We start from the raw sequence: 20,124 nt of genomic DNA on the forward strand, positions 1-20,124 counted from the left end.
CCGCCCCGTGGAGCTATTGCCTCTCGGGACCCCTCCGCGCAATATGTAGCCCCTGCGCCCCCGGTGTCTGTTTACAGCTGCGAATACTGTGCAGCTAAGCATTCTATTCGGCAGTGTCCCCGGTTTAAGACACTGTCTATCACCCAGCGCCGGGCATATATAGATGCTCACCGATTATGCAGGAATTGCCTCTCCGCTAAACATCTGACTACAGCCTGCAGATCGGTGCAGTCCTGCCGCGTCTGTAACAAACGACATCATACGATGTTGCATCCCGTGTCTTCCGATTTCCCATCGGCACCCTTGTCTCCCACTGACCGCCCAGTGGCCCCGCAGATTATCCCTTCGACCTCCCCGCCCCGCTTACCGCTTGCCACTCCGGTGGACAACCCCACTGCCACCTCGCCACACCGTTCACCTGCCTCAGCGTCTCCCCCGTCGCGCTTTAGTTGGGCGGACTGTCCCTCCCCCCCCGCGTTCGAAGATGAATCGCCCCCCTTGCCCGCTCTTTCTAACCCGGCTGAACTCCCCCCCTCTCGCAGGCATATCCGCTCCCGCGTTCCCCGCCCCTTATTGGACGCGGAATGAGGGTTTCCGCCAACCCCCCTCGCCTATACCATCCCCCCCGCGTATCCATACCCACTTTTGCCTACCATCACGGTACACGCTGTGAATCAAAACATTCACGGTTTTGTGCGCGCCCTAATTGACACTGGAAGCCACCAAACGCTCATTACGCGTCGGTTCGCTAACCACCTCCGCTCCCCCTTGCACCGGTGCTCCTCCGATTTGCTCACGCTCGGCGGCGCTGTTACCGCTCACTCCCGGTATCGAACCAACTTCTTTATCTCCCATTGCGGAGATCCCCCCCTGTTGCGGGTCCATGCTACCGTCCTAGAGGATATCATTCCTCCGCTGCCCACGCGGCCTTTTGCTGGCAGTTGGCCCCATCTCCAAGCTCTCCCCCTGGCAGACCCCTCATTTAATTATCCGCAGCCCATTGAGCTGCTGTTGGGAAATGATGTGTTACCGCACCTCATGCTCACTGGGGTAATTCGCCCCACGCTTCGCGCGCCGGGCGCTTTCCGCACTACCTACGGCTGGGTACTTCATGGGCCATACCGCCCAGCGCTGTCTAGGAATATCCACGTACGCTTCGCGCCCGGAACTGTGTTTCATACTCGCGAGTCCAATCCGTCTCCCCAGCGTTCCTCCGTGTCACCTCTCGTTCTGGATGCGGTGGCTCTCATCCCTGCGCCTTCCGCCGCTGAAACCAGAGAATGCGTCACTCACACATCCGCAAATCCGTACTCCGCTTTGGCGGATTGTGGGAGGCCGCGGTTAAATCCGCGAAGCACCACCTCTCCCGCGTGATTGGGAAGCAAACGCTAACATATGAGGAGCTACTTACTGTGGTTACTGAGGTCGAGGCAATCCTTAATTCTCGCCCCCTCTGCGCTCTCTCCTCTGACTCCGCGGATCCGGAGCCGCTGACGCCGGGACATTTCCTAATTTTCCGCCCCCTCACCGCCCCGCCAGAGCGCCGCCTTACCCATCTGGCACTCAACCGCTTGTCCCGATGGACTCTGACGCAGCGTATCCAGCAGGACTTCTGGACGCGCTGGAGTCAAGAATATTTGCATACGCTGCAGCAGCGTGAGAAATGGTTGCTGCCCGCCACAGCTATCTCGCCGGGTACTGTCGTCATTCTTCGCGAAGACAATGCTCCTCCCCGCCAATGGCCGCTCGGCCGCATTACCGCCTTACATCCCGGACGAGATGGCGTCTGTCGGGTGGCTGATGTGACCACCGCGTCCGGCACTTTCCGCCGACCGCTAAACAAGCTCTGTCCTCTCCCATCGCAATAGAGATTCCGCTTATCAATCTTCGCTGAAGCCAAGCCTTCAGGGCGGGCGGGATGTTCGGTCGTGACTAACTTCCGACTCCCGCGGCTCAGTCTCGCGCCCGCGCGCGTACTAATGTACGCATCCGCCTTAATTTCCTGCTATCACTATCGCCAATTACTAAGTCTTATTTTTTATTCAATAATTTTCAGTATATTAAAATCTTAGTTTCCGTTTCTTATGCCAAATGCGTCACTACCTATCACTTCTATTTCCTTTATTTGTTTTTTCTATTCTAAGCCCTTTGCCCCACTACTTCCTTTAGGACCGTGTGGTCACCTTTCGAGCCTACACAGTTCTCTGCGGGACCGCGCTATTTACGCTTCTGTGTTTCTGTGCTAATACGCTTATATTCAACGCTTCACTCATCACTTCACGCCTATCATTTTTCATCTGCATCTAGTGCCCTTCGTACGCTATTACTTTCATACTTCCGCTGACACCTAACAGTACGCATCATCCGCATCTAAACGCCTCTCCCGAATATCGCTTCACGCATATTCCACCGCTTATAGTGCACTTATTGCACTATTCCCCCTTTACTCTTCCGCTTACCTCATTTCCACTTCCGCTACGCTTCTATGAGCCTGAGCCCAAAGATTGCCTCCCTTTCTCAGAGCTCAACACACACACACACACACATTTACATAAACATATATACACGCTTCCGCTCCACAGCTTCCTTTCCTCTCATCGCTTCTCAGGCAGATTATCAACATACCTCACGCACATCGCTCCTTGCAAAGGGTAAGTACCTTCCCCTTTTTCTTTTATTTCTCTTTAGTTTTTCTATTCTTCTTTGTCTACTATTATTCCGTACAGCGCCCACTTGGGCATTTGGGTGTAGGCGTACTCGAGCGCCTACATTATCCTTGAGAATGTTGAGGAGCAGTCAAAACTTTTGTGGAAAAAAGTTCCACCAGTTCAAGAAGTTCACTTCGTCCAATAATATTCAGATAGCCTAAGTTTAGTGACAGATTTAGTTAAATAAACGCTCATGCTGGGAAGTGTGAAAATATAGTGCTGCTGCTTGAGCACAGCAGGCCGCAAGAAGACGATGATGTAGCAATTACCAACAGTCTGGTACCCAGAAATGATTAGTCTTCATATATAGAGTGTGATTATGAATGGGAGCGACTGAGAACTGCAATCTTTAAAAAAGAATGCTTCCCTAGTTTGCAAGATGGACTGAACTCTCCTACCGAAATCGTTGTAAAATAACCCAAGAATTATCAGGACATGGAAGCTGTAAGGCCCTACTTTGTCAAGTTAACAGTACAACTCAGCTACATAGCAGACATAACATCATATAATTTAGTATTATTCTTTTAATGATCGGGAAACCTTATTAGAAGTATTGTGTGCAACGAGTTAAATTGGCCACAGACAAGAAAAGTTTGTACTTGATCTTCAAACATATGAGATGTTGCACTCTTTTCAATTAGCAAAATGGACTTCAATGAACTATTGGAATAAAAGATGGAATGTATCCAGAGGTTATCTACAAATCAACATTAATCTAAAAGTCATGGTTAATTATTGGATTTTGGATTGTAAAAGAACATTTAGTGTATTCACGTTTTGCGTGCAGTCCATCGAGAAAAAAACAAGCAGTACAAGGTGTGGCTATTAAATAACGAGACTGATGCTGCTACAGAAGAACTATGCATGCGCCAAATCCTAACGACCGATAGCTGTGCAGCGCAAAGCCTTCTCTTTCGATTGCAGCGTCTCCCGTGTTTGTAGAGAAATCTGTCTACTGACCGGAACCGTCGTTTGTGTAAGAGGTGTTAGTTTCGTTTTGCCGAAAACATGATACTACACATGTAGTAGAGCAACGAATTGTCGTGAAATTTCACATGATACTTGGTAAAACCGCTACTGAAACTTATCTTTTATTAAAAGAAGTTTATGGCGATGAATGTTAATCACGTGCGCGAGTTTTTGAGTGGTTCAAGCGTTTCCAAGATGGCCGAGAAGACGTCGGAGATGATGACCGCCCAGGTCGCCCTTCCACGTCCAAAACGGATGAAAATATCGATTATAATTAATCAACATTACTACCGTGAGGTGCTTGCTTAACTCCATGAAAGAGTAAGGGCTCACACTGCATTGCCTGTCAAGACGTTTCTAGCCAAGTACACACATCCCAGTTTTAGGCCATCCTGACCTTATTCGCCTGACCTGGCCCCATGTGACTTTTATCTGTTCTCCAAAGTCAAATCTGCATTAAAAGGAACAAGATTTCAGTCCGTTGAAGCTGTGAAAGAAAAAGCGGTATGCGTCATGTAGGAGCTCACAGAAAAAGACTTCCAGCACTGTTTCGAATAATGGTAAATTCGCATGGAGCGTTGTAGGGATAGGGGAGGGGTGTATATTGAAGGTGATAATAACTAAATATGTATAAATTTAAAATAAAATGTTTTACAGCAATAGTCTCGTTATTTAATAGCCACCCCTCGTATTATCCGTAAAAATCTCTTTTAAATGCACAGGGAACTTTAAAACGATATTTCTGGTGAAAATTAAAAATATAAAACCACTGTCTTTTCTTAAAGTAGAGTGAGAGGAAATAGTTGCATGTGCAATTATTTTTTAAATTCCAAAGAAATCTTTAATTCAAATTTAAAAAGCATATGTTTTGGTTACTTTTAGTACTTGATTTAATTTTAAACCATTTGTAACACTGTCCAAAATACACAGAGCTTAATGCTGGATGACATAATACATCCCCTTCTTGAAACAAGTCCCATCTAGAAATTGGTCAAGGTGGGAGTTGAAATTGGTTCGTTAGGAAAGCGTTGGAGGCGTTACCGTCAGTCAGTGATAGCTCTTGTTTACTAGCGAGAGGTCAGTCATTAAAACTAGTGGACCAAGGATAAGCATACTTGAGATTATTGTTTAGTTTGATTTGTGTACTTTCTGTTGATTATTTTCTAATAAACAATAAGAAACCATGGGTTTTTGTGAGTGTTCCATCAAATTCGTTCTGTTTATCTTCAATTTAGCTTGTGCAGTAAGTATAAATTTCAATTTCCTTTAGTTCTTTAAGATTATACTTATTGAAATATAATAATTGCCGTATTTGATAAAACAATTACAAGTTAACAATTACATACATAAAAATTGGAAGAGCATATGTTTATGAAGTTGTTATTCTGAAAAATGTTTTGCTTTTTAATTCAAAGCAAAGATAGGTTTTAAAAAAATCATTTTTTGTCACTTTTTCAAGTATGCAGTCCATCCTCCAGATATCGTAAGTTTCTGAATGATTGTTATCCTTGAAAAACATTCTTCTTTAGCAGTATTTCAGAAATTCCCGTTAGTTATTCCATAAATCTAAAATTTATCCGTTTGAAGAGCTAACATTTTTAAGGAACTTGCATAAAAAAAATAAAAAAGGTTTACGTTGGTCATAACTGAACGAATCTTCATTCCAGATCAACTAACCGGTTTCGGACTTTTATTCATTATTAGATATAAATAAGTTTGATGGAGAGATTTCAACCTCACTTACGTTACCGCTTCGCACTACACTTGCTGACCCATTGCTACTATGCTTAAAATCAAAGAGTGGCATTTTCAGCTTATTATTTTTGATATATTTGCCGTCTCTTTTGATGAGGTGCAGTCAATTTCGATTTTTGACAGGTTCGTTTTAAAACTGTATTAGGTTTGCTTCATAATTCAATAAAAACAACTAAATTTTATAGATTTGATCCACCATAATTTGGCACTTAAAATGTAGCGAGTCAACTACTTTAGAAGAAATTAAGAGCAGTCATTAAGATTTAATCTTTTGATCCCCAACATTTATTTAGTACTAGTTTAATTTAAGGCGTAGATTTTTAAAGATAATTTGCATCTAAATGAATGATTCGTTCAAAAACTATGCGTTAAACAACCTCGTTCAGAGTTAGGAAATATGAGTCATGTTCATCTAAAAGTACAAAGGTAAGTTACAAAATTTAAGAAACTAACCCAATAAATCTAGTTTATTTTGTTGCTTATGAGAATCTTTTCTTCTTTTTTTTCACTGTCTCTTTTTTTCTCTGTAATTAATCGTGCAAATCTTTTTGAGATTTAACGAGAAATATCCGGTTTGTCCTCCTTCTCTTGATGTATCCAAGATACTAAATTGTCTTTTCATTTAAGATTTTTTTTTTTTTTTTTAGAAAACGAATTCAACGAGCTCTTCGAAGTTGGTGAACAGATCTCCATATTGTACACATCTACAAGTTCTATTTGTTAATATTTTTGCCGGGAAATTCGATTAACATATCGATTAATATAAATTATGGTATTGGTTTCGATTTCTCGTCTAGGCTTGGGGGTTTTATTTAATGATTTAATATGAGAAATTTATAATGAAGTATGTTTTGCTAGTCGCCTCCGTCCATGACAACTAATAACATTACAATGTAAAATAAGTTTTACAAACTGCATAAGGTTCTTATGAAATTAAAGTTGACTCTAATATTATAGGGGTTTGAAAATTTCTTCATCTTTATTATGTCTAGACTTGTAATTAATGCTTCCATAACAAATAATTACCTTTCAAAGCCAACTAATTACTTTTACATAACGATCACTTAAAGACACACCCAGAGTTTAACGGAGAGATTTTTTTTATTTATTTACTTTTTTTTTATCTGCTGTTTGATATAAGTTTATCATAAAAGCTGAGTGTTAATCATAATGATTCTTCAATTAATATGTCCGTTAAATGATGGGAAAAATAAGAATTTTTGTGCCAGTCCTTTTACTCGAAAGATACGCATTATTTATAGATTCTGTAATTACTCAACAATTTCATTCGCAAAGGATGCCACGTAAGGCAACTAGAGTCTAGAACTGTTTTACGTGTTGTGTAAAAATGGTATTCATTTAATTGTTCTTAGAACGGTCTTGCTGTGAATGTTCTTTCTAACGCATTAAAAGAACATTTTTTTCTTTTCTGTTCTCAGTAGTACATCCGATAGTGTTGGAATGAGCTGTAGCAATCAGTGACTGAAAACCTCAGACCAGTATCAGAAAAGTCCCTTATGTAAAGTAAATAATCAAGAAAATGAACTTCCATAAACCTGATTAATTCTATAAAAGAATAAATAAATATATCAAAAATTCTGAGAATAAAGGTTAATGTTGTTAAAATATAAATAATAATAGATAAACATCTGACTAGAACGCTTTTGTTAACTCTAGGGCCGGACGATCACGAATTAACGTTCTAAGAACTCAGGTTTCTGTTTATCGCCTCCATTTATTCCATCCGAGCGACCATTTCATTATATTTTTTTACTCATACTGGTAGGGTTAGAACCATTGTTCCGTTCGTTTTGGGTGTACGCACCTCAATGTCATCACATCATAATCAGTTGGCCAAGCCTCTTCCGACTGTTTTTTTAGTTTACATTTCATAAAAAAAAGTTTAATTAACAAATCGGTTATAGCTTTTTTAAAAATAATTTATCGTCCCAAAATGTGGTGTCAATGTTAGTGCTTTAACAAACGCAAACATGTACATACAAATATTTTGATCATACAATAAACCTCTCCGGTTGCAATGAATTTGATAACAGAAAACTTCATTTGATGTAATTACAATATTATTCGATCAGAATTCATTGCGTTCAAACCGAAAGAAAAAACTGAGAAATGGACCAAGTTCGGGTTTAAATAAATTCACTTAAGTTTTTATTAAGAATTTGTAATTGTGAGTTTAGTGTTGTTGTGGGGTTATAAGCGTATTAAACTGTTTGCACCCATTTCACCATTTACGTAATTACTGTTTGCGTGCTACGTTCAAATACTTTCTACTCATATCGGATATAACGATACAATCTGTCATTAAGCATGTTTACAAAGATCTTAAATACGTAAAAACATACCTCTTCATGGTAGTATTCATAAATTCTGGAATCCTTTGAACAGATTATGACAGAGAAAATCGTCTTTTCCTGTTTTACACTCAATTACTTTGCTTTATTATTATTTGTGCCACCTTTTCCTAGGAAAGTTAATCTTAAGAGATTAAATCGATAGATATTAAATCGATTAATCGATTACATAGATTTTGACACTACAATATATTTAACAATTTCTCCACATTGTGAAGTGCAGAAAATAAAATAAATAAAAAGAAGAAATATTTATTCGCTTTAGATGGCATTACTTTGATATATTTCAAATTGATTACCAATATTGACGCTTTTTTTTAAAATTTCTTATCAGTCAATATTGCGAAATGAGTTCAAAGCAATATAATAATAATAAATTGAAAAAGCAAGTAATAGGGTTGGGGACATATTTAATTTAACATCCATAATATTTTATTGTTGCTGTATTCGCTAGAGATAACAGTTAAAAGAAATATGGTACCTCACACTAACCTGTAGGAAGAAGTATCGTATATCGTAAAATACAAACGTACAATTTTTTTTTTTTTGCCTTTGTTAGTAAAAATTCTGGATAAAATGACATTCTACATACAAAACACAACCCCAAAAACGAACATCAATAAATCGTATGGTTAGTTCTGCGTTAGTCCCTATTTCCTCTGTTGCCATAATGGTTGAGTCACTGTAGTAGAAAACATTGCATGACATTTTTAGAGTTGATCCGCCTCTTTTATTTCCCCCTCTCTTTCTTTTACTAATTGCGACCTTGACAGATTTCCTTCTTTAATTCTAAACCGATTAATTAATCTCGAATAGCAGATGAAAGTTCGAAACCGGTCAGGGATACCAATATACAAGCTTGCTACGACTGATGCAATCAGCGATATTAACCAGCACTTAATAAACCACATTTACAACAGTTACATTCACACTATAACCTACCCCACAAAAATATAAATTCCTATAAATATTTATAAATAAAATTATACTCAAAATACTATAAATAAATACGTAGTTGAATGAGCGTAAAAATATTTCATGGAATATACATTTGTTGTTTTATAAAAGTTGGGCGGCAATGAAATAAAGAGAAACCTGGCAACACTGTTGTAGGTTGTGACCATGGATTTATATACATCCGCGCCCAAGTACTTGTTGTGTATAGCTTTACGGCTTTATATTTACCGGCCGTTTAATAATATGTTATAATTTTTTTTTTTTTTTTTTAAAGTATTTAGTATTTATTTAATCAAGTTTTAAAGGAGCACAACACGGTTGAAGGCACCAATAAATTACGACTCAAGTTATGACCAAAACATTGCGCAATAATGTGTATTTGCATGAAGAAAGATACTTAAATATATTCTAGACCCCATGTAAAAGTAACTTTTGTATGATATTTTATTTATGTACTTTTTTTTGCTGTTACGTAATATTCTTGTTGAGAAGGAAGTAAGGGTTTGCAGTATTACTGTTGGGGTCAAAGTTCTTTGTAAAAGAGTTAAAACGCGTCATCTAATTTTATGTTGGATTTCATTCGAATGTACATTCTGTATTCCATATTTAATGGCCATCTTCAATTCAGAAATCATCAGTGCATTCACCTATTTAATGCCCAAAATTTTACTTCAACTTTTGTTGCTTACTTCATTAGCGGATATTTCCTCAAACATATACAAGTGGTACCTCGGTTTTCGAACGACTTGACTTTCGAACAAATCGATATTCGACCAAAGAAATTTGAGAAAATATTGTCCTGAAATCTGAACAAACATTTGGCACTCGAACACCCGAGATGAGCCGTGTTGTTTTTATATTTACACTTTTAGATCTTATCTCTTGTTTAGATACATGTTTTTACGTAAAATATAAAAATTAGGCCAGTAAAACGGCATATTTCTGGGGCTTAGAAACGAAATAAACTAGTTTACATTATTTCTTATGGGATAAATTGTTTCGGTTCTCAACCAGATTGGTATTCGACCGCACTTCCGGAACGAATTGTGGTCGAGAACCAAGGTACCACTATATATATATATATAGTGATTGATATATATATATTTAAGTATATATAATTTAAGGCGTGTCAATATCTGTTATTGGCGCCTGTAGGTTTTTTTCAAGTGCTATGCCAGCCTCCGGTGAGTGAGCTGTAAGCAACACCTATAAAGAGAAAATCTAAGAAGCTCTGGAACTGGATTCGATCCCGGGATCTCCGCGTGGCAGTCCAATTCGCTAACCACATAGCTAATCCGTTGCCGTACCATAAAAGTTATTCACATTATTATATACCTCAGATTTTTTTTTGTTTTTTTTTAACTCGCACTAATATTGTGAGAAATACTATTATTATTATTATTATTATTATTATTATTAATCGTTTATATTTTCGATTTGGATATTTGGGTTCTTTGAATTAGTGATTTTTGAAAATTGAATGTATGATCCAAATTATCACTCAGAAAACTGAAAAGTTGCGTTTTCAAAATTCCTCAATACAATTATTTTTACCACTTTAGTGATTAGATTTTTTTTAAAGAGTTTTTATTTAAGATGGATCTAACGATTTACTCAAAACTCTTTAGTTTTCTCATTGCAATAGTTTTAGTAGTACAATTATTATAGAGAAAGTTTTTTTTTTTTTAAAGAAAAATTCAATTTTGGGGCCCTCTAAGGATTAGAGGTTTTTAAGTACCATTTCAATATAATGTAGTGTTTTGCGTATCATTAAAACTGTCCGGTAGGACAGTTGTATAAGGGTTGATCGTTAAAAACTGCACGAACTACTGTTGTATAAGCGTAACGTTGAAAAACACCCAACTTTGAAATTTTTTTTCTCTTTTTCTATAAAAGATAAAATTCCCAAATTTCCTTTAAAATATAGGGCAAATTCTACTTTATAAGTGTAATTTTTTTTTGCAACAACCCAGAGCTAATAGATTTTGTGAAAAAAAGTGGCCGAAAATAAGTAAAATTGGCGTTTTCAGAAAATCTTGTTACCTTTTTTGTAAATAAATAACAAACATTAGATTTTTACGTGTTGCTTGCTGTTCAGAGATAGTTCCGGTTACCACACTATATTAGGTAAAAGTGGGAATTTTGATCATAAATGTTTACGTTACCTAATGTTCAACGAAAATGTCCGTTTTGGCGACACCAAAATTTAAAAAAATAGTGGTTTTAGGACTATATTTCTTTCTGCCTCCGAAATGGTGGTCAGCATAATTCTGAAACGAAAAGACGTAGTTAAGTTCCAAATTTAATATTTGGTTAAAGTGCAATTTTATCGGATCAAAATTAGCCAACTGAAATTATTCTGAATCGATTTTGCTTTCTTGTTTTTTGTTTTTTTTGAGAATTTTATTCGTACGATTGTCTTTTAATTCGGTGTACTTATTGCTTATACATAGTTCAACTATTATTCGAAACTTTAGCCCAGAAGAATTCGAAGTGTGGCACTTCTAGGCGGCACGGCAACTGTTAGCTCAATGAAAAAGTAAAGTAAAGTAATCGCCTATTTTTTCAGGCGGGGCTTAACGTCCAACTACCAGTTAGGTGACGGAGGCGACCAGCAAACATACTTTACTATATTAACCATTAAATAAAATCCAAGGCCTAAGACCGGGAATCGAACCCAGTACCACAATACAATATTAGCTTCGCAGGTCTCGCCTCTAACCGCTCGGCTACTGTGGCGCCTGTGTTAGCTCAATGAATGCTTGGCTTAGTTACCTAATCAAGTAAATCATTGATGTAAGAAGTAGCTGTTAGAAGTTCCTAGGAAGAGAAAACCTAAGGGCCAACAGCTGGATTCGAACCTGAATCTTATATTTAATATTTAATGAATTTTATTTTCCTTCTGTTACAGTTGTTGGGCTTAGTTATACTCGGTGTCAGCGTAGTAGCCCATGTACACGGTAAAACGTTTAAAACGCTGTTAGAAGGCGAAATTACAACAACCAGTATTGTGATGATAGTACTTGGTGCAAGTGTCTTTATCATAGCTTTCTTCGGATGCTGTGGTGCCATCAGAGATGATTCTTGCATGCTTACAACCGTGAGTACTTTTTAGAAGTCATGTTGTAATTTGATTATAATAATATAATTTTATATCTATTATCTTCTCCTTCTTCTTCCTCTGGCTGTACGGTCCTCGAAGGACCTTGGCCGCCTCTATCGTCCTTTCCCACTCCTCCCTTACCAAACCAATCCTCCATGTCCTTACTCCCAGGCTTCTTCCTCTACATCATCCACAGCCACCTAATCCTTGGTCTTCCTCTTTTTCTCGCCTCACCCCTAGGTGCCCATTCATTATTTTCCTGGGCAATCTGGAATCTTCCATCCTCACTAAATGCCATAGCCATCTCAATCTTCCCCTCATATTCCATCCTACAAAATCTTGCTCCTGGTACAGCTCTTTTATTTCACTATTCTTCCTCTGTACTTCTCTCCTTCTTTAACTAGGCCAAAGGTTTTGCTCAGAATCTTTCTCTCTCAAGCATTTAGTAGCCTTCTCTATTATTACATGAAATTAAAATAATTTTTATGAACAATTTTTTTTATATCATCAAATTAATGAATAATAATCTCTTTTTTATTGTAAAATCTGTTTTACAGACCTGAAAATGATCTAGTCCTCAACGATGAACGCTTACTTTAAAAGAAATTTTAAAAAAATTATAAATGAAATTGACAGTTATCTTTCTTCCCCTTGCATTTAAATTACTGTTATTTATTTTGTCATCATGACTGTCCAATGTTCTTTTGTCTCTATAGCAACCTTACGTAGTTTGGTAGGATCCTTTTTTATCTAAAGAGCTTTTAAGTTCTCAAGCCCAAATGGAAATTCATAAAAAAATATCTTTTAATACTATTAGAAAAAAAAAATCGACGTACATCTAAATCCCTTAATTTCCATTTTGTGGCTGAGTCTGATATAAATATTAAATATTTTCTATTTAAGCTAACTAAAATTCTTTTTTTTAAACATTCTTACCGATGAACAAAAACAATTTTAATATTGCATTTTTTCTTTGCTTGTGTTTTTTTTAGTATGGTGTCATTCTGAGCGCCATTTTGCTGGTACAAGTTGCAATTGGTATTTTAGCATTCGTATATAGAGGCAAATTTGCAAGTAATTTTGAAAAAGAAATAGAGAAAACATTTGATGATTATAAAAATCCTGAAGACATGGCGACTATTAATGAAATTCAAAAAGCGGTAAGATTTTTTCAATTATTTCTGTGAAATGTATGTTCAAAGCTCCTCATTTTTATTGTGAATTAATTTCCTTTTTTTGTTCCTGTGATTTGTAATTTTTTTTTTTTTAAAAAAACAATGACCTAACTAACAGACACTTCTTCCCATACCCTGCACATACTGCCATCTCATTACCATCTTGGCGTCCTTACAGCCACAAGAAAAACTGAAACCCAGACTATGTCAAGATCTATAAAGAACTCAACTTTTTATTTATGTACCACTGCGTGTAAAGCTGTTGGTCAGCTGTCCCATGTTTTTAATTTGTTAACATAAATATAGATTGTAGAAAAATAAAGTGCTAAGGAAAAGACGAAAGAAGGTGATAACCTTTTCATTGGTCGTTCTCTCGAAACTCTTAGGTTATATTGCCTAATCCAGTCGTAAGAACTATCGATATCGATAAAGGATTTAACTAATGGTGGCACTAGTAAATGGACGGACAGTTCCAGCTAAATTCTAGAATAATGTTCTTAGAATGATGTTTGAGGATTTGTTATTTGTTACTGGGAGATATCCTTGAACAAATCCTTGTTTCTTCTTTCTGCTTACCAGCATTGGTTTGTCAATAAAGGTTTACTAGTATTCAATAGGTTGAAGAATTAATAGTTGCCAGTTTCAGTCATGATATATTTATTATGCCGAGCTTTCGACCTTAGGGGACTAGGTCATCTTCAGGGCTGTGGAACATATTTACAGTTTGTTAACAATAATTATATTACAATGAATATGAATAATGTAACGAAATTTACAAAAATTATTTACCTAATTTACAAAATAATATTTTACAACATTACAGGGTTGGTGTGTCTTCTGTCTTTTCTGTTCATGGACTGAGTGTGATCGGTCTGTGTGTGATATTTCTTTGGTTGTGTGGAATTGGCAACACTGACTTCCACACAACCAAACACATATCTCACGCACAGACCGATCACACTCAGTCCATGAACAGAAAAGACAGAAGACACGCCAACCCTGTAATGTTGTAAAATATTACTTTGTAAATTAGGTAAATAATTTTTGTAAATTTCGTTACATTATTCATATTCATTGTAATATAATTATTGTTAACAAACTGTAAATATGTTCCACAGCCCTGAAGATGACCTAGTCCCTAAGGTCGAAAGCTCGGCATAATAAATGTATCATGACTGAAACTGGCAACTATTAATTCTTCACTCTATTGAAACTATGAATCAGTCACCAAAAACAATGAACAGTAATTTACTAGTATTATTCGTTGTTATTGATACCTCAATATAATGTTTAAAACCATTATTTTTTTTTTTGGCATTGGCTTCCGCCATACAGCCAGCATCGTCTAGGTGCTTATCACTAGAATATCACTCACTCTCCATCCTTACTTATAAATACATTCGCTTCACACATTCATCCCTCTACTATATACAACTATTTAAACATAAACCGTACAACTAATGGATGGATCAGTACTCTATATTCCTGCCATCCTTATAGCTTAACCGAAATTAAAATCACCGTAATCCTTCTCTAATCATCTTCTTCCATTCATTCTAATCGGCTATAACTTTTAAATACATTCATATTTCATTGCTAGCTCTGGCTGTAGATTTAAGCACTTAGATGTTGGTGGAGAATATTATGTCTTCGTAGCGAAATGGTGCATCTAAATACCTGTATAAGTCGTCGAAACATTCGTTTCCTTTCTACCACATAACGTGGACATATCATTATTATATGTTTGAAATCCTCCTCCTCATTGCAATCTACGCAGAGAGGAGAGGACCTTTAAAACTATTTTCACCTAGACAAATTTATTAATTAATTGAGAAAATTATTTTTGTGTTACTTAGGTCGAATGTTGCGGATTAAATGGTCCAGATTTTTGGTCATCATCGAAGTTACCACCCTCTTGTTGCGGTTTAAGTGACTTAACTGCTACATGTGACAGAAATCATACATTTATTGATGGTTGTGAACCTAAGATTAAAACTTTAATCAAACAATCGTTTAAATTATTAGGAATCATTGCATTGAGCATTGCAGGCATTGAGGTATGTAACGTTTAGTTATTAACTATTTTTTCACAGGCTTAATTGATAATTTACGTTCAGTTTTAATATAAATTATACAAGGAAGAAAGAACAATGCCAATTTCAATCATTATAAATTTAATGGCGTTATGGAAAGAACTCATTTCTGATTAATTCTTGTTTTGCAATTGGCCAAGTCTAACGCAAGTAAGATTCTGACCATTCGAATTAGGTTGGATCTAGTCCCAGACAGAAGGAAACAGTCGTAGATTAAGTGGTAAACTGTTTGAACAGCGTTATCCAGACACTTGCTGGCGGGGTATGCTTTGAATTTACAATAGACCCGTAATGAAACATTGAGGATGGAAAAGGCTGACTGCAGAATTAATCCGTCAAGGCCGTGGGGCTATAAGGATAATGGTAGGGCTATTAACCAGTTCACTGCAGGCTCAGAAAGCACATGCATCGCATGGGCCTGGCAGATGATAGCCTTTGAAGGTTCTGTCAGGAGGAGAAGGAGGAGGAAACGGCATTGCAAGTGTTGTGTCAGTGTGATAAGGGGCTCGTTTGGCTAAGGATGTTACTTCTCGTGGAGAAAAAAGCTTTACCCAAGAGTCGCTCTCCAGAATTAAGAGTCTTATTAAATGGACCGGTCTGGAAGGCAAGCTTTAGAGTGGTGGGAGCCACAATAGATCCAAAGGAGTCGTAGAGGTCATAGGCCTTGAGACCGCCCTAATTGAATCTAACTCTAAAATTTGAGAAGGTAGCCTACATTTTTAAAATTGATGTTCCTTCTTTTTGCCACAGAAGAAAAGGAGCTTTTAGATGAGAGGTCATTTCCATCTGAATCTAGCCAATGCTAAATAATTTAACCAAATCTAAATAATTTTTATTCTGGATAGTGTTTTTTTAAAACGGAATGTATAAAATGGTTTTGTGATTATATGTGGAATAAGGAACAGATCTCTGCAACCTAAAAGTATATTTCGTTTGTTATTTTTAAGTAAAATATAGTCTTCATTTCACGAAGTATAAGAAGAGTATAAAGTTAATGAGGTTATAAGTTTGCCTATGCCCTTCACTAACTTCATGTAAATTTTAGGAAAGTCAGTGAAAATATTTTTTTTTTTTTCTCTCTGCTTGTAAAAAGAGTGGGCAAGCCTATGTCTTCCAAAAATATTTATAAAATCTAATCTGTTTTCTTTTTCAGTTAATTTGCGTTATATTCGCCTTCTGCCTTTCATCCTCCATAAAACGAGAACAACTGCGAGCGTACGCATAGATACAGGCATTTCAAAGAATTATTACCAACAAAAATAAAATTTTCTAAGTACATGTAAATAAATATACAAACTATTTTGTAAATAGTTGGCATTTTCAGTTTACTTTTTTAAATTAAATTGAAAAAAAAAAAAAAAAATATCCTGGAAGAAAACTTTATAATGTACAAATTATAATAGTATTGTACATATGAAATAGAAGTTGATCAATAGATTAAATAGTTTATTTAAGTTAACATTGAAAATATTTTAGTCAGACTGCTTTTAATGAGGTTACAAAGTCGTTTTTACTTCAAAAGTTTATTTATATTGTTGAATTCATAACATGCATTAATAGAAATCGCTTGTGACAATGTAGCATTAAGTTTTTGGTTTTTATTGTATTTTTTTATTTGTATTGATCAATCCTTTTAGTTTTTCAATTTTTTTTAGTTTAATATTTTTTGTTTTTCAACTTATCACAATCTGACATTATTATTATTTGTTCTTTTATGTGATGTTAAGAGAAAAAGGAAAAGTTAAATCACTGATTTTTAAATAATCTTACTACTTAATATTAATTGTTTTATTGCAATAAAAATAGTAAATCAAAAAATAGTAGTGATTAATAGTGTTTTGGTTTCCTAACCTATTAATTGCAATGCTTTAGTTTGGAAAAGTGCTAAAATTAATTATAATTTATTTATTGAATTTTCATTTATTTTATTTCATATTTCTGTATTTTAAATAAATAAAAAAAAAAAATCTTGATGTATAATTATTATTTTTTGTTAGAATAAAACGTAAATTTAGTAATTATTTTTTGTAGCCAAAAATTCCGATTTTACTTCTATTAATCAAAGTTTATTTACTGTTTTCTAATTAAATTTGGACAAAAAACATTTGGTACCACTCACTTTTTTTCATTTGTTTTTATTTTGCAACTGAAATCTATGTACAACAAGCAAAAGAGATGAGGATAAGGAAATTGTGCAAATACATTTACAGGTGATCACAGTTATATGCTCCACCCACTTTTTTAAACCCCTGCATCTCGAAATACAGCATCCAACTTTTTTTTTATCAAATGGAACATTATATTTTTATAGTATTTGAGCTCCTAAAAAAAAAAAAAAAATTTGAAATCGGTTAGGTTTTTCAAAAGTTATGGTAATTTAAAATATGAAAAACAAATTTCAGTTTATTGACAAAATTAACGTTATTTTTATTAAAGAATCTGTTCAAACTGGGCACAATCAACGGATAGGCATTGTCCAGCAACTCTGGACTACCACGCTTTGCTTGTGGCAGCACTTATGGTGGCGAAGTCAAGATCTAGGCAGGCTAGAGTTATTAGACGTTTCATATCATCGACTGAAGATTAAGGTTACTGTACACTTTATTTTTTAGATATCCCCACAAAAAAAATAGTCCATTGGGGGGTTGAAGTCCAGAGATCAAGGTGGCCATTGGATCGGACAATGAGTTCCTAAGCACTTTTCATGGAAATTTCTGTCCAGTAACGTAGAACAACTCTCGCATTATGTGCCGGGCAACCATCTTTTTCGAAATTTCTCGCCGTTAAAAAAAAAAAAAAGGGTGGAGCATATGACTGACTTAATAAAGTCAGCGACAAAAGGGATGTGAAGGTCTGTGTGTATGGTAAGGTTAGAAATGTAGTATGGAGCATTCAGGATTTTCCGTAGGATTTTATACTGTAGTGTCTGCAGGTGTTTGGAGTTTGGAGGATTTGGTTGAGCCCCACACTTCTGCTCCGCATGTCCATATTGGTCTTAACAGTGTCTTGTAAATAGTCAGTTTGTGATTCAAGTCGAGTTTGGATCTGCGGTCAAGTAGTCTACTAGGTAGCTTGTAGCGTCTGTTCACGTCTTGTCGTTTCAATCGAGTATTAATAATTCTTAGTAACCAGTAATTGCTTTGAACTTCGTTTTGAACAAGGTTTTTAAACCTTGTTAAACCTAGGAAAAATTGCTTTTCAAACAGAGCTATACATTTGTGCTTCCGTGATTAAAAGAAATGATGAGCTATTCCAGAATTTACTTAGGCAGATCTGTTGAGTATCAAGTCCTACGTAATTAATTCCAGGAACAATGAGATTGTTACTTTAAGGCTGCCAAGTCATTCTGGATTAAAGAATAGTTCGACGGCAGATTGCCTGGTCCGGGAATCCTTCCCATGGTATTGAAAAAAAAGAACTCAGCAATTTTAGGCAAAGGAGTAATTCCTCCATCAATGCGTTAAAATAAGACTAAGTCGTAACAATTTAGTGGTTGAAAACTGACCGGCCTGAGGCAATAAAATTTATTATTAGCTTGGGCATCACTCCAACAAAGGCCAGAAGGCCGTTCGGACCATTGAGGCTTCTTGAACGGCTACGGCAGGCTGAATAATCACATACATCAAATGAACTTGTCAACGGTTTAACAGGAAAAAAAAAGAAGAATTGGTGCTACACGTATTTGGTATTCCCAGTCTTTTTGAAGGGCGTTTATAGATGAGAATTCGGCCCTAAGAACTCCCTTTAGCCATGGAGTTTTTGTCCAGATTCTTACATCCAATCTAATAGAAGAACTGAATAGGTGCTTCATCATTAGGATGCCAAAACGAACCCCTGATTGCTGTGGAACTGACTAGCCAACCCACATGGAATCTAATCTAAGTTTATAACTTAAACCAAATTTGTAGATTAAAGAATTATATTTAGTATTGAGACCATCGATGGATTTATGTTTCTATGGAGATGTAGGAGTATTAAACCAATTAATCCTGTCTTATAGCTAGAATATCTTAAGTATGGGTGTAGTTTAAGTTATATTTACAGTTATCGCGGTTAATAGGGACCAGAACCGGCCGCGATAAGTGAAAAACCGCGAAGTAGTGACATCCTCTCATTTTTAATATACTTACATTTTTAGTATATGTATAATATCAATATTACACAAGTTATCATTAGAACATTAAAGAATAGTTTCAAACATGCAAATAAAATATTAATAGTATAAATAACTTATACAAAATAATGTATAAATGATATTAATATGATACGTGTGAGTGTAACATACGTAGATGTAACTAAAGTGTACATACTGTAAATTTTTAGAACTCTTTTATTTAGATTTTGAATTGTGTGGGCACTCCCTGCCTTCTGCTGGCGTGCGGGCAACTTTCGCGCCATAATTCCTCAATTTTGAATTTTTGAAAAATCCGCAATGTACTGAGGCCGCGATAAATGAACCGCGAAGTAGCAAGGGATGACTGTATACTTATTTTTTTAGTATATTATTGGAAAACTTGAATTTTTTTAGACAATTTAGGAAGGTATTAGTCCCCTAACTTTACACCTAGTTGCGCCATGGACTAATAACATTTCCAAATTCTATGCCAGTCATTGAAATATAATAATTGTTTGAAAACATTTAATCCTCCTTAAAGTCCTTAAAGTGCTTTAAATATCATTTGAGAAAGAATAACTTTTGAGCTAACTGGCCCAAGAGAAAATGTATTCGAAAATAAATTTTAGTAGAACAAAATTGTTTTCAAATAAAAATGAAAAACTAGTAGCAGGTCAACAGTTACAAAAAAGAAGTAAGCTAAATAATAATAATAAAAAAGATTCTTCTATGCTATGAGGACTTTACACTCAATCATAATGTTAGTTTCTTGAATTGGACTTCAATTTAATGTTTAAGTTTTCAATTTGGGGGGGGGCCGGGATCATAAGAGAATATAAAAAACATAATCATAACGAACTTCAGATAGGTTATATTAC

The 20,124-nt window shown here is 35.9% G+C and overlaps 1 protein-coding gene and 1 long non-coding RNA gene across 2 annotated transcripts; one reads left to right on the forward strand and one right to left on the reverse strand.

Annotated features, from left to right (window-relative positions):
• The first annotated feature begins 4,653 nt into the window (after positions 1 to 4,653).
• On the forward strand, positions 4,654 to 16,495 carry LOC141454036 (CD63 antigen-like). Its single transcript, XM_074127815.1, has 5 exons — positions 4,654 to 4,920; positions 11,673 to 11,861; positions 12,857 to 13,024; positions 14,896 to 15,096; positions 16,286 to 16,495. Exons 1-5 carry the CDS (start codon positions 4,861 to 4,863, stop codon positions 16,355 to 16,357), a joined length of 690 nt encoding a protein of 229 aa, XP_073983916.1. The 5' UTR covers positions 4,654 to 4,860; the 3' UTR covers positions 16,358 to 16,495.
• Positions 7,368 to 8,693, reverse strand: LOC141454039 (uncharacterized). The gene is made up of 2 exons (XR_012458377.1): positions 8,297 to 8,693; positions 7,368 to 7,914 (listed from the first exon to the last, which is right to left on the reverse strand). It is a non-coding gene; the product is annotated as an uncharacterized lncRNA (long non-coding RNA).
• Positions 16,496 to 20,124: the final 3,629 nt, after the last annotated feature.

The sequence above is a fragment of the Rhodnius prolixus genome, unplaced genomic scaffold (assembly GCF_049639745.1).
Source record: "Rhodnius prolixus isolate KJV_2025 unplaced genomic scaffold, Rpr scaffold_9, whole genome shotgun sequence".
Classification (NCBI taxonomy): Eukaryota; Metazoa; Arthropoda; class Insecta; order Hemiptera; family Reduviidae; genus Rhodnius; species Rhodnius prolixus.

What these genes read in the sequence shown, in the direction of transcription:
- LOC141454036 (XM_074127815.1), top strand. Translation starts at nt 4,861, where the DNA reads ATGGGTTTTTGTGAGTGTTCCATCAAATTCGTTCTGTTTATCTTCAAT. An exon ending in TTAATGAAATTCAAAAAGCG is followed by an intron (nt 13,025 to 14,895) that starts GTAAGATTTTTT and finishes TGTGTTACTTAG; the next exon opens with GTCGAATGTTGCGGATTAAA. An exon ending in TGAGCATTGCAGGCATTGAG is followed by an intron (nt 15,097 to 16,285) that starts GTATGTAACGTT and finishes TTTCTTTTTCAG; the next exon opens with TTAATTTGCGTTATATTCGC.